The sequence below is a fragment of the Labeo rohita genome, chromosome 5 (genome assembly GCF_022985175.1).
Source record: "Labeo rohita strain BAU-BD-2019 chromosome 5, IGBB_LRoh.1.0, whole genome shotgun sequence".
Classification (NCBI taxonomy): domain Eukaryota; kingdom Metazoa; phylum Chordata; class Actinopteri; order Cypriniformes; family Cyprinidae; genus Labeo; species Labeo rohita.
In genome coordinates this window covers 8,491,810-8,505,399 of record NC_066873.1, presented here as the reverse complement: position 1 = coordinate 8,505,399, position 13,590 = coordinate 8,491,810, and the positions used below count along the sequence as shown (strand labels likewise).

General features: G+C 34.6%; 1 protein-coding gene across 1 annotated transcript in view; it reads left to right on the top strand.

Annotated features, from left to right (window-relative positions):
- The window catches only part of camk4 (calcium/calmodulin-dependent protein kinase IV), a 46,748-nt gene that overhangs the window by 3,383 nt on the left and 29,775 nt on the right, over positions 1–13,590 (top strand). The window contains exons 3-4 of the mRNA XM_051110479.1: positions 10,188–10,266; positions 13,324–13,386. Coding sequence (XP_050966436.1) covers positions 10,188–10,266; positions 13,324–13,386 — 142 coding nt within the window. The remainder of the gene's footprint in view (positions 1–10,187; positions 10,267–13,323; positions 13,387–13,590) is intronic.

Genomic DNA, 13,590 nt, shown 5'->3' with positions numbered 1-13,590 from the left:
ATCAAGGTGTCTAATTTGAGGAACGGATACCCAGCGCATGAACGAATTAGAGCACAACACCCGCATATGGAGCTGGTACAGCCTCCGGAAGCAAGACAAATCAACTTTGCCATCCGCTCAGCTGAGAGTGATGCGTATCTGCGGGCACTTAAAGATAAATTCAGTTAATGCAATTAATCTTGGAATGAAATAATCACATGCATCTGTCCTGACGGGGGTGTAATATATCTGTTGATGTGATTATTTACCGGACAGCGCTAAGGCACAACATTACAAATGAACTCAGATTTTTACATTTGCTGGAAAAATGTGAGCGGTTCTAGCCTGTGCAACAATCACTGTCAAGATGCTAATGTGTTGTGGGGGTTTCCAGGGGAAAACAGTATGGTGGTAGTAACATAGTACAGTAATGGTATCAGATCATGGTACTCAAATCATTGTACCATGATATTTGCTTGGTGCTCTAAGGTTCTGAAAATACCATAGCATTATGGTTGTATTTGGGACCTTCTGTATGTGTACGCCAAGGTATTGTGCACATTTTTAGCAATTTAGCAATGTGGTTGCTAGGGTGTTCTGGATGGTTGTTAGAGCGTTGCAAGCTTATTATAGGTGGTTACATACTGGTCTAAGGAGCCCATTCCAAATCTTTATGATATTCTGGTTCCTAGATATTGCCTGGGTCTCTCCATCCATGTAATTGATACAGTAGGATTTCTTCATCTATTTTGTTGTCCGCTTGGTGAAAACTGTAAGTCTGATCATTATTTGTATGGCACAAATGGTTCTGAATCTGTGCTGAAATTTAATAAGAAGGGTTATGGGTTTGTTGAAATCTGTAGCCATAAGAAATAGTGATGTTTGCCTTAAAGGGACAGTTCACCCAAAAATGAATAAAATGAATGTATAATGAATGAATAATCTTTATTAATTACTTATTATTTTGAATGAGCTTTTTAATATTTTCTAATGCATGATAATTGTTATTAATAACTAATAATTTTAGTTTATTATTTTTGTTATGTAATAATTTTGTTATGTTCTATATCTTTTTTATGTATCTCTATATTCGGGAGCTTTCATTTTATTTCAGTTTTAGAATTTTTTTTTTACTTAGACGTAAACCTTTTTTGTAGTAAATCGCCACAACTGTAATTTTTGTGTTTTCCAAATATGATATTTATATTTTAATTCTCTTTCATCTTTATTTCAATGACTGGAACTTACTTTTAATAAATTTAGCTTAACAACGTTGCATTGCAACTGATTTACTGAAATTCCTTGTATAGAAAAAAAACCCACTGCAATAAATATTTTCTTTTGCGTGCCACATAATAAAGCAATGCATACAGGGTTATGAAGGTTATATGGGTTACAATTTATATTTCTGGGTGAACTATTCCTGTAGTAATATTTGTGCTTGAGATCAGTCTTTAAAATGGATCTGAAACAAAGAACGCCATGAATAGAAGTTCATACATTAGCATTATCAGCTCATAGCTGGCCAATCATTTTGGAGTGCATGGATATAGATGCTGGACTCTTGTAAAATGGGGCCAGATGCAAACCGCCCAGGTCCTGAAGAAGGCAAAGCGAGCTGAATAATGAAGCCTACCACACTCCCCAGAGAGCTACTCTTCCTCCCTCTCACACTCACTCTCTCTCTCAGTCTCTGCTGTGATTATATAATGCTCGGAAAGTAGAAAACAGAAACAGGAGCAGCTTGTGTAACATACACTTCCACACTGACTCAGCTGTGCATTAAGTGCACAAGAATGCTACTGTTAAGAATCCATTTGATGGATGTGGTTACAGTGAGAGAGCCACATTTATCCAAAACATTATTTACAGTTATACGCTATCAGAGATCAAGATTACATTAATCCACACAGTATCTTTACAATTGCAAACCTTTGGCATGAAATACTTGCAAATGAATTGTGATGCAGTTGGATTTAGTGGAAGAAACTGAAAGAGTCTTATTTAAGTAATAAGATATGAGAGGCTTTGCTTTATTGTGAATATAGTTTTGGCTGTGTGGTGTATATTAGTATGACTGCAGTACTGCATTGACTATTCAGGATTGGAACTATCCATTTTGTTAAAAAAAAAAAGGCATGGGCTATCGCTTTCTTAAAGGAGAACTCCACCTTCAGAACAACAATTTACAAATAACGTACTCACCCCGTTGTCATCCAAGATGTTCATGTCTTTCTTTCTTCAGTCGTAAAGAAGACGTTTTTTTGAGGAAAACATTTCAGCATTTTTCTCCATATAATGGACTGGAATGGTGCCCAGACTTTCAAAATGCAATTTAAATGAGGCTTCAAACAATCCCAAATGCGGTTGTAAACGATCCCAGCCAAGGAATAACGGTCTTATCTAGCAAAATGATCGGTTATTTTCATAAAAGTAATAAAATTTATATACTTTTTAATGTCAAACGCTCGTCTTGTCATACTCTGCCTGGACTGTTTTTGTTCCGGTTCATGACAGTTAGGGTATGTTGAAAAACTCCCATCTCATGTTCTCCCTCAGCCTTAAAATTGTCCTATATCGCTGTTTTACCTTTTTTGTTAAGGGTGTTTGATCTTCTTTGCATGTTCACGTTGCAAAGACTGGGTCGGTACTTCTGCAGCGATGTAGGATGATTTTGAAATGATTTTTGAAGTTGAGGGAGAAAATACGATTGGAGTTTTTCGACATACCCTAACTGTCTTGAGTTAGAATACACAGAGTTCAGGGAGAGAAAGGCAAGACGAGCGTTTGAGATTAAAAAGTATTAAAATTGCATTTTTAAAATTAAAATAACCAATCGTTTCGCTAGATAAGACCCTTCTTCCTCGGCTGGGATCATTTTCAATCGCATTTGGGATCGTTTGAAGCCATATTTTATCACACTTAGAAAGTGATTTATCACACTTTATCTTCACTTTATCTACACACAATATTATATTTTATTTTGTTGTATTTGATTAACTACCTTTACCTGAAAATTGAGTGTTTACTGTTGCCCTTTGCATTGTTGATGTACTATTTCCTATTTAATACTGTACAGCCGCCTTGTCACAGTTCTGTATTGTTAAAGGCGGTATATAAATAAAGGTAATTTGATTTTGATTTTGATATTTAAACTGCCTTTCTGCTTTCAAAATCGGGGCACCATACAAGACCATTATATAGAGAAAAATGCAGAAATGTTTTCCTCAAAAAACATTTTCTTTACGACTGAAGAAAGAAAGACATGAACACCTTGGATGACAAGGGGTACATTATATGTGAATCTTTGTTTTGGAAATGGACTTCTCCTTTAATTAAATTTATTTAATTTGTTTTTTATTATTAGGGCCCAAGCCCATGGGTTTCCCATTTATATTTTAACTTATTTATTATGTTCCTTGAGTTTAGGTGAGTATTTTAGGTCAAAGGGGTTCAGCTGACAAAAAAAAAAAAAAAACATTTGGGAAGTTTTTGGCCATTGAATTTAAATTTGAAGGACAATGACAAAACTTGTGAAACCAGAACTGTCTTTGTATAAAATGGGTCGTCTGGTTACTGTACTTCTGGAAAAGTCATAGCATGACAAGCTTGTTGCCTGGACATGTCCAAGTTTCATGCGTGAATCATACCACTACACGTTATTATATTTTGTAAATTATCTAAAAATGGTAATCATGCCATACACATCTACACATGGTGCTGTAGTGTGCTAGTCTGTGGACAGATTTGATAATCAAGGCCCCCTAGAGTAATCATCATCACCTCATATGTGTTTCATAATGATCTGCCATAACTGGTGGATGTACTCGTTTTTCTCCGTACACAATGTGATATTATTAATGTGATGAATACTGGTTGATTTTGAGCTGTTAATAGTGATTGAGGTTTATGATGGGAAAGACTCCCATCTGCCATCCTGTTTGCTTTTCAGAAGGAGTGTACTACAGTTCTTTCAACAGGTTATTTGATTTTCTTTTTTCCTAGAACAAGATTTGAAATTGCAGGCTTGGTGGATCTAAACTACTCTCAGGCTCTCAAAGCTCACCCATAGAGAGTTTATAGACCATATTGTACACAAGAATAGCAAAAACTTTTCTAAAACAGCAAGCTCAAATCTGATTTGCAGTTTCAATTTGCAAACTTTTTGCAATTTCCGGAGATCAGAGTGTGGAAGATTTTATCCATTCAACCGAAAAACAAGTTATATGTTTGTAAGTTCTCAGGCTACTACAGCTCTTGGGCGGTTCTTGGCTAGAATATTTTAGAATGTGGACCAGACTTGATGCTGATAGCCAAACATTTTGCTGCAAGACCCTTGTGAGATTTATAAAAGATTGATTATTATGAAAAAATAATATACTTTAAAAGAATATATTTAAATGTGAATTGAATGTAACTAATTGGACACCTGACTGTATTTTAACTGCAATTAAATGAAAATGTATTATAATTTAAATTTATATACAATGTAGTTCAGAGTGCCACTTTTTGAGCCACTTAGTACGTGTACAGCTTTATATGTCATTTTATAATTACTTTTCTTGTCTTTGAAATATGTGACCCTGGACCACAAACCAGTCATAAGTAGCACGGGTATATTTATAGCAATAGCCAACAATACACCGTATGGGTCAAAATATGCCATAAATCATTAGAATATTATCTAAAGATCATGTTCCATGAAGATATTTAGTAAATTTCCTTCCGTAATATATCAAAACTTAATTTTTGATTACTAATATGCATTTCTAAGAACTTCATTTGGACAACTTTAAAGGTGATTTTCTCAATATTTTGATTTTTTTGCACTCTCAGACTCCAAACTTTCAAATAGTTGTATCTCGACCAAATATTGTTCTATCCTAACAAACTACACATCGGTGGAACGCTTATTTATTCAGATAAATCTCAATTAAAAAAAAAAAAAAAAAAAAAAAAATGTTAATATAATTAATATAGTTAATATAAAAAAAAAATTAATATATTATTGTTTTGTGGTCCAGGATCACATATGGTACTAATAAATGTACTGACAAGCACTTTGTGGTAAAGTAAAATATACTTTCATATCATTTCTATTAAAAATTGTATATGTCATGTATTACATACATTTTAAAGATGCCATTTCCTGAAAATCTGACTTTTTTCACATTTTAGTGCTATAATTGGGTCCCAGTGCATCTACCAACCCAAAAAACTAGAAAAAGCACAACCCAGTAGAGTTTTTTTGGTAAGCCTTTTTCTGCAAGCTTGAGAAAAACGAGCTGCTCAGATTTCGCTTCCCCTGTGACACAGGAAGGGGATCTTATATATTATTTCTAATATAAACATGCAATTTCTTTCCCAGCTGTTTACCTTCACAGGCATAACTGACTGTTTTTGCAACTCCTGTGTGTTTTTAACATAAACTTGTGTGTATTTGACAGTTTATGTGCAATAAGACATGAAAGAGAACTTAGTGTAGTACTTACATGCCGTGTGACAGCCGCTTTCTCAGCCCGCTTTCTGAGATGTATGAACTCAGAAAACCATATATCATAAGTTTAAACTAATATGGTTTAAAACGCATGATTTCAGCGTGATAGACATGATAATCAAAACCAAACAGATGTTTTTTGGCAGAGTATCTGAGTTACAAGCTGTAAAGACTCAGCCTTATTCTGGAAAAGGGGGCGGGGAGGAGCAGGCCATTTGCATTTAAAGAGACATGCACACAAAACAGTGTGTTTCTGCTTCCTTTAAAATAGGCATTTTCAAAATAATATAGTAAATGATCTGAGGGGTATTTGGAACTGTATTTTGGGGACACCTGAGATTTATATTACATATTGTAAAAAGGGACATAATACGTCTCCTTTAATTTAGTTTAGCTTAAGTTAATGCTATAATACGCAGTTGTCAGATGCTTCTGTTCCTCTAGGTTTTGTGCAAGTTGACTGCCACAAAATGCTTTATTTTTTGTAATTTAGTTGTAAGCTGCATTTCCAAATTAGCTATCGCTCCTGAAACTGTGTTACAAAACTGCCTAATCACCTTGCAATTAAATGCCTCTAATCACATGCAAGTGGTTAATCAAACAATGCTAAATAGTCCAGTTGGGAGGTAATGAGATGGAAATCCCTCTAGCATCTCATTCCAAGGAATGAATGCTACAATAGAAGGAGGAAGTTGACTTCATTAAGAAAGATGGAGTGATTTATCAGTGTAGAATTTATTAAGATCTCAACTAATCATTTATCCTATGATAAGGATAAGACAATTTTGCATGAAACTGAAACTAAATGTGCTTTCAAAACATTAAAAAAAAATATATATATATATATATATAATATAATCCTGGGTCAGCATAATCTTGGATTATCAGTGCTGTCCTTGATATAATGAAATAAATCAGAATTGACTCCATGTAACTTATAAAGAGTTGTTTAATAATTTTTTTAATAAAATGTTACCCTTGTTCACTTCAGAAGAAATTTTCTTTATGGCAAGATGTTACTAAACAGCTAAATAGCTTATTATGCAATGAGGCAACTGTTGTATAATGCAGATAATTTAACTACAGTCGTATGTTTGCGTTAAGGTTATGTGTGTTGTCTTTTGAATAAGTCCATGTCAGACACTTAGCATCAGGAGGGGAAGTAGACAGTCCATTTCCTGTCATCACCCTCAGGCCGAGGATCTTCATTAATATAGATCCTTCTGCCGTGTCCATTTATGAACTTTTAATGATTAAATGAACTGAAGCATTATGAGTCCCAATCACAGGCTTTGGATCAGAGGCTTGAAAGTTTTCTATCTCTCCACTGAAAGTCCATTATAACAACATTTTGATGTGCCCAAGAGATCATAAAAGAAATCCATATCAGGTCCCCCCTTCTTTTCCATTAATGTTATGGACATTTCCTTCAGCTCTAAAACAAAACACAATACAATGCATAATTCAAAATATGGGTGGAACATTTGTGAAAAACACATTTCTATAGACATTTCTTAGAGTATAGATTTAAAGTGCAGGCCCACTAAGTACAGTTAAGTACTTCAAGTCTAAGTGCTAAGGATCCAGAGAAAGTCTAAACAGGGTTCTCCATTGCACAGAGGTACTTTGCTGATTGCCAGCCGATGTTGGCAGGTATATGGATTCTTTCAAATGTGATTATATAACCAACTGAAATCAATATTTTTGGGACCTGCATGGGGATTATGTGGAGCAGATTGGAGCCATAAGCCGGTTCCTACACTCGCCTGTTGTCTATTCACATGTAGAGTCAGTGGGAGTTTACGGTCAGCATAGAGAGAGAGAGGGAGGGGATCTATAGCTGTGTGGATCTGGCACCGGTCTCCTAATGAGTACCCAGATGCTAGTTCTTGGACACTAAGGTGGCCTCTCTGCTTTAATTGCATTAGCCAAGCTGTCCACCCAAATTTCATTTATTTGCACACTGGACACTTTCCAGCTGAGATGCTTGTTTGTAACTGCTGGCTTTCGGTTGCTTCCAACATATTGTACTGGTCCTGTGCCAGTGAAATACCGTATTAAGTGATCTGATTATGAATCAGATATTAAGAGACTGAAAGCTCATAAAAGCTAAACAACTAGTTTTAACGTCTTGCTAGGATGTCGGGACGCTTGCTAGGGCATTGCTGTGCATTTGCTAGAATGTGCTAGGTGTGTTTCTGAGTAGTTGTTTTCTGGTATAAGTTAAAAGAACACACTCATAAGTCTCTGTGACAAAATGTATGCTAGCATAAGCAAAACTTGCTAACATGATTTTAGAATTAACGTAAACTCTAAAAGTTGTTGGTGTTTTACTGCCACTAGTGTATGTGTAGATACGGTTATGTAATGTTTTGCAAATATATAGATAGAAGTACATTTGAGGTCAAAAGTTTATATACACCTTGCAGAATATGCAAAATGTGTTGTTGTTTTTTTTTACCAAAATAAGAGGGATCATACAAAATGCATGTTATTTTCTTATTTAGTACTGACCTGAATAAGATATTTCACATAGAAGACGTTTACATATAGTCCACAAGAGAAAATAATAGTTGAAATTTATGAAAATGACCCTGTTTAAAAGTTGATACACTTGATACTATATACACTTGATTCTTAATACTGTGTTGTTACCTGAATGTTTTTTTTTTGTTTAGTAATAGTTGTTCATGAGTCCCTTGTTTGTCCTGAACAGTTAAATTGCCTGCTGTTCTTCAGAAAAATCCTTCAGGTTCCACAAATTCTTTTGTTTTTCATCATTTTTGTGTATTTGAACCCTTTCCAACAATGACTGTATTATTTTGAGATCCAGCTTTTCAAACTGTGGACCACTGAGGGACACTGAGGGACATATGCAACTATTACAGAAGGTTCAAATGCTCACTGATGCTCCAGAAAGAAAAAACTAGAAAAAACTTCTGAACAAAATGATGATGTGTACATTTTTCTTATTTTTCCTAAATATCGTATTTTGTTTCATTTAGTACTGCCTTTTAGAAGCTACAGAAGATACGTACATGTTTCCCAGAACATAAAATAAGCTAAATTTACCCTGATCTTCAAATTCCAAAAGTTTTCACCCCCGGCTCCTAATGCATTGTGTTTCCTTCGGGAGCATCAGTGAGCATTTGAACCTTCTGTAATAGTTGCATATGAGCCTCTTAGTTGTCCTCAGTGTGAAAAGATGGATCTGAAAATCATACAGTCAATGTTGGAAAGGGTTGAAATACACAAAAATGCTGAAAAACTAAAGAATTTATGGGACCTGAAGGATTTTTCTTAAGAACAGCGGGCAGTTTGACTGTCAGGACAAACAAGGGACTCATGAAAAACACTGCTGTAGATCATTCAGGTAACAACACAGTCTTAAGAATCAACTTTTGAACAGGTCATTTTTATAAATTCAACCATTATTTTCTCTTGTGGACCATGTAAAAATGTCTTTTATGTGAAATATCTTATTCAGGTCAGTACTAAATAAAAAAGTAACATGCGTTTTGTATTATCCTTCTTATTTTGGTAAAATAATAAACATGTTGCAGATTCTGCAAGGTGTATGTAAACTTTTAACCTCAACTGTTTTTTCCAGTTTGCTTATTTCAGTTTATACTAATTCATTGCTGTGTGTGTGTGTGTGTGTGGTTTGTATGCTTGTTATGCAGTTGCTTACTAGCTGACTTTTGACTTACAAAAGAGCCCATCTCCAATTCTCTGATGATGTGGTTGCAGCAGTAGTGATGCAATACAGGGTTACATGTTTATTACTTAGTATACTAATCATGGACAATATACATAATACTAAGTATGAGCAATAATAATTGTAATGCTTGTTTTAGCAAACACTGCTAAATGTGTGCCAGTTGGAAAGTAATGCTCATCTAAATAGCTTGAATGGTTGAATCCTTTGTGTTTTGATACCGTGTATGTTATAATGTATATTCTACAGAGGATCAGAGCAGTGGTTCAGTGGGTCTTGGGTCTGTAGGGAAGGAAAATGGAAGTAAATAAAGAGTTATGGTTGCCAGGTGTAACACTGCTCTGTAGGTTTATGTAGGACAGGCCATGCCACCCATAGCCATACTTAACTGCAGTTTAATCCTGTTTAGGATGCAAAGCTGTCCATGTAGAATTATATGTATATGATGATATACAGGTTTTCTGATTAAACAACAAGATTAGCAAGAGATTCTATCAAACCAGTCTTTTGTTATATGTTTTTGTTATATGTAAAGTATAAGGTCTTGTTGCAGTGTTAATATTGTCATTTTTGAGTACTTTTTTACATGTTTAGCACAGTATCTTAAAGCACAAGTTTTGTATGAAGTAAACAATTTTAATGCTTTAACAAAAATGTGAGCTGATATTTGTTTTTCATGTACATTGTCTTTGGTACCTGACAGCGTGTCACATACTGTCAGTACTGCTTAACTCGTTTTAAACCTAAGAGATTTTAAGGTTCAGTTTACATTTCAACACTTATATCAATATACACTACTGTTCAAAGGTTGAACTCAGTAAAAAAAAAAAAAAAAAAAAAAAAATATATATATATATATATATATATCAAAATATCTTACAACCCCAAATGTGTTGAACTGAAGTGTACTGGGAATAAATAAGCCCTATTAATTTATGGAATACAGTTGAATTGTTTGTAACAGAGTCATTTGATGATTTTTCTCTCTTGCAGGGGAGCCACATCAGTGGTGTTCCGATGTCGTCAGAAAGGCACCCAGAAGCACTATGCTGTGAAAATGCTGAAAAAAACAGTAAGTGCACTGACACATTTCTCTCCACATGTTACCAGGCTTTGTTCTCTTGCCTTTGTTCTGCCTCCTACAGCCAAGGAGTTTCTGGTCAGGACTTCCTTCCAGCTGCTAAGATCTTAAAGACCTCACTGCTGTTGTCTTCCATTTCTCTACATCACTCTGATGCATGATGGGTAATAATTGCTGTCAGCCAGAGCTGTTGCAGAGCAGTACTCCGTATACCTTTCGATTTGCACCGTCATTTGTGCTTTTTGTGCCTGTGTAGGGAACACTATGGCTATCTTGAGCCTCTCTAATGCATGTGTAATTATATTATATTATTGAGCTATAATATATAACGCATTACATTGTTAGGCGCTGCATATAAATGTTGTGGAAAGTTACTGCAAGAACTATTAAAAAAGGCTGATAGGGTAAAATAAAATAAGAAAAACAATAACAGATTTTTTATATGTATTTTTAATAAATAGCAAGTTATTATTAGTTTTTTTTTCTTGTGCTGCTTTCACAGATTTCTTTAGCTCTGTGGTAGTACCTCAGGTATTTTTAACTAACAATATATAAAATGGTACCTCTGTGAAAGAGAAGTACACTTTACTATTAAAAAGTACCTATTACGAAAGAATAAACTGAATGTAATGTTCTTTAAAATTAAATTAAAATTTATTATAGCAGTTAGGTGAACTTAAGAGTGCTTTTGTGACCTACTGGAGTAAGACTTATTTTTATATATAATTTCATAATTTTCTTCTGTTCTCTTTAAAAAATATTTTGAGTGTACTGTAAGAAGTTATGGTAAACTAATATATACTTTAATGCAGCGCTGTATGTGAACTTTTTTGCACATAGCACTGATGCTACAGAGGTTGTGATTTGTGTAGTACAAGCCACACAATTGTAGCGCAAGAATAAAACATCTGTTACCATCTTTGAAAACAACCACATATAGTGCAGTTCATCACTTAAATGGGCATGTGACTGACAAATCACATAGCTTATATAGCAAATCCTGCAAAATAATTTTTGTGTTCCACAAAAGAAAATCAGAACAGAATGTTCTGAGACACTGCAGGTGAATAGGGTAAAAAAAAAGAACTAATAGTTATCACTTACTTACGCAGTTGATTGATAACACTGATAATTGCAAAAAAAAATTTGTGTTACAAGATTTTTAAAATGTTAGGTTTAAATATGCAAACGAGGCATTGTTTAATAAAATATGTGCTAATTTGCATACATTTCTAGCACAAAAATCTAAACACTGGATGAAGTCAGTTTTCAAAATTCTTGTTGTTGTTTTTTTTTTGAGTCTTATGTTTTTAGAGAGGGAATTTTGGGTATCTCATTTTTTGTCACTCCATAATTCAGAAAATACTTAGAACAGACAGAAAACAATATATTTTCACAATTTTTGGGGGAATGAAATGTTGTATATAATCAAGCAAATAATATACAGGCCTCGAAATGAACTTTTTTACAAATTCAAAAGGTTAGGAGCACCCAATGAATATTAAGGAGCACCACAACTGGCAACTGAGAGGAACGGCCAGCAGCATCCTGATGATTAATAGCTTCACCAGTTGAACCTGATCCTGAATTCTTTACCACACACTTCTTTTTAGTGATGCACTGATCTTGATTCTTCATGGCTGATTCTTTACAAAAAAATGGGCTATTTTAATAATTCTTTATTGCCTTAAGAAAGGGACAAGAAAGAATGAAAATATGAGTACATGAACAAGATGTTTATTTTCTCTATTACTGGTAAAACTGTCTGTAGCCATTTAAATTAGAGGCAACCACTGCATTTTTATACTTAATCCACACAAAGGTACTGCATGCATGAGCCGTTTCTGATTTAAATGAGATTACATTTCAATATCTGAAGCAAAAACAGAATGATCTGACAGACTTTAGCTTTGTGAAATGATGCTGCATAAAACACCTGGGCCAAACCACACATGAAAGATAACTTACTCTAGTAATCAGGCGCTGTTTGACGGGCTTTTTATTTATTTATTTTTTTTTTTTTGAGAGCGCACGATTCAAATGTAAGCGCATGTCAGAACAGCACGCGAATGAAATGTTTAAGCGGTTTTTGATGTGAATGTATGTTGCGTGAGACTGAGGCACCAGAACTGCACTGATACAATGTGCGCTGTAGCACAATAGGCTTATTTCTTAAATAATAGCACATTGTAGGGATATTCGAATCGTCAAGAATCAAAAATGTTCATATTGCATGCCCCTAATTGCAATACAGTGCAAATCCGGAACAGAGACTGGTTGAAAGAAAACATTTGGAGCAAAGTTCCGGTTTCGAGTTCCAGTGGAGCGCAGTGTGAGTGAATGACGGCTAATATCTAAAATCTGCATTAAAGCTAAAAATGTAAAGATAAAGTTTAATTGGTTATGTAAGCTAATATTGGATAGAATGGCTCGCTGTATCAGCTCACAGCAGTCATATACTGTGCAGTACTAGAACAAGTCACACCACAACAATTACACGCACAAATGCTCCCAAATATATTTCGAGATTGCGCAGATTAAATTCCGGAAGCATATGCGACCAAAACGTCTTTAACCAAGGTCTTTAACCAAGAACTAAAAATGTAAAGTTTTGTGTTTGTAAGTGCTACTGAAGTATAGATTTATGGCTCAGTGTAGGAGAAAAAGCTCATTTTGAGAAAACGGCCTTTAAAAATATGGATTATAATTGAAATCTATTGACACAAATAAACAGTGCTATAAAAGAAACATTTAACAGTGTCTTTTGGATGTTTTCATTTCACTAGTCTGTAAAAACACTTTATGAAAAACCAAAAAGCCCAAAATCTCAAACTTGACAGGTGCATAAAAAAACTGTGTTTTTGCCTGCAGTGTCTCCCCTTATATGTGGAAAACTGCTTGGTTTACTTTTTTTTCTATTATTATTATTTACGTTTTTCCCTGTGTGATGAGGTGGTGTTGCTATTACACTTTACCTGATTGTAATGGCTTTATAATTGTGCACCTTGTTCACCTTGTACTCAGACAATAACTTGGTTGTTCTTTCAGGTTGACAAGAAGATTGTACGAACAGAGATAGGTGTATTACTGCGCCTCTCTCATCCAAATATAGTAAGTCTAAAGGGGCAGTTACAGTATTTCACAGCCTAAAATATGCATAAATCTACAAGAACGCTCACTTAGATGTTCATCCTGTCTCTGCAGTACTGTCTGTGTTTGATTTAGTAAGGTCTAGTTATGCAAATGTTAGTCAGACATTATAGCTACCATAGTCTACATCAATAATTAATCATATGATGTTTTTGAATTCCTCCA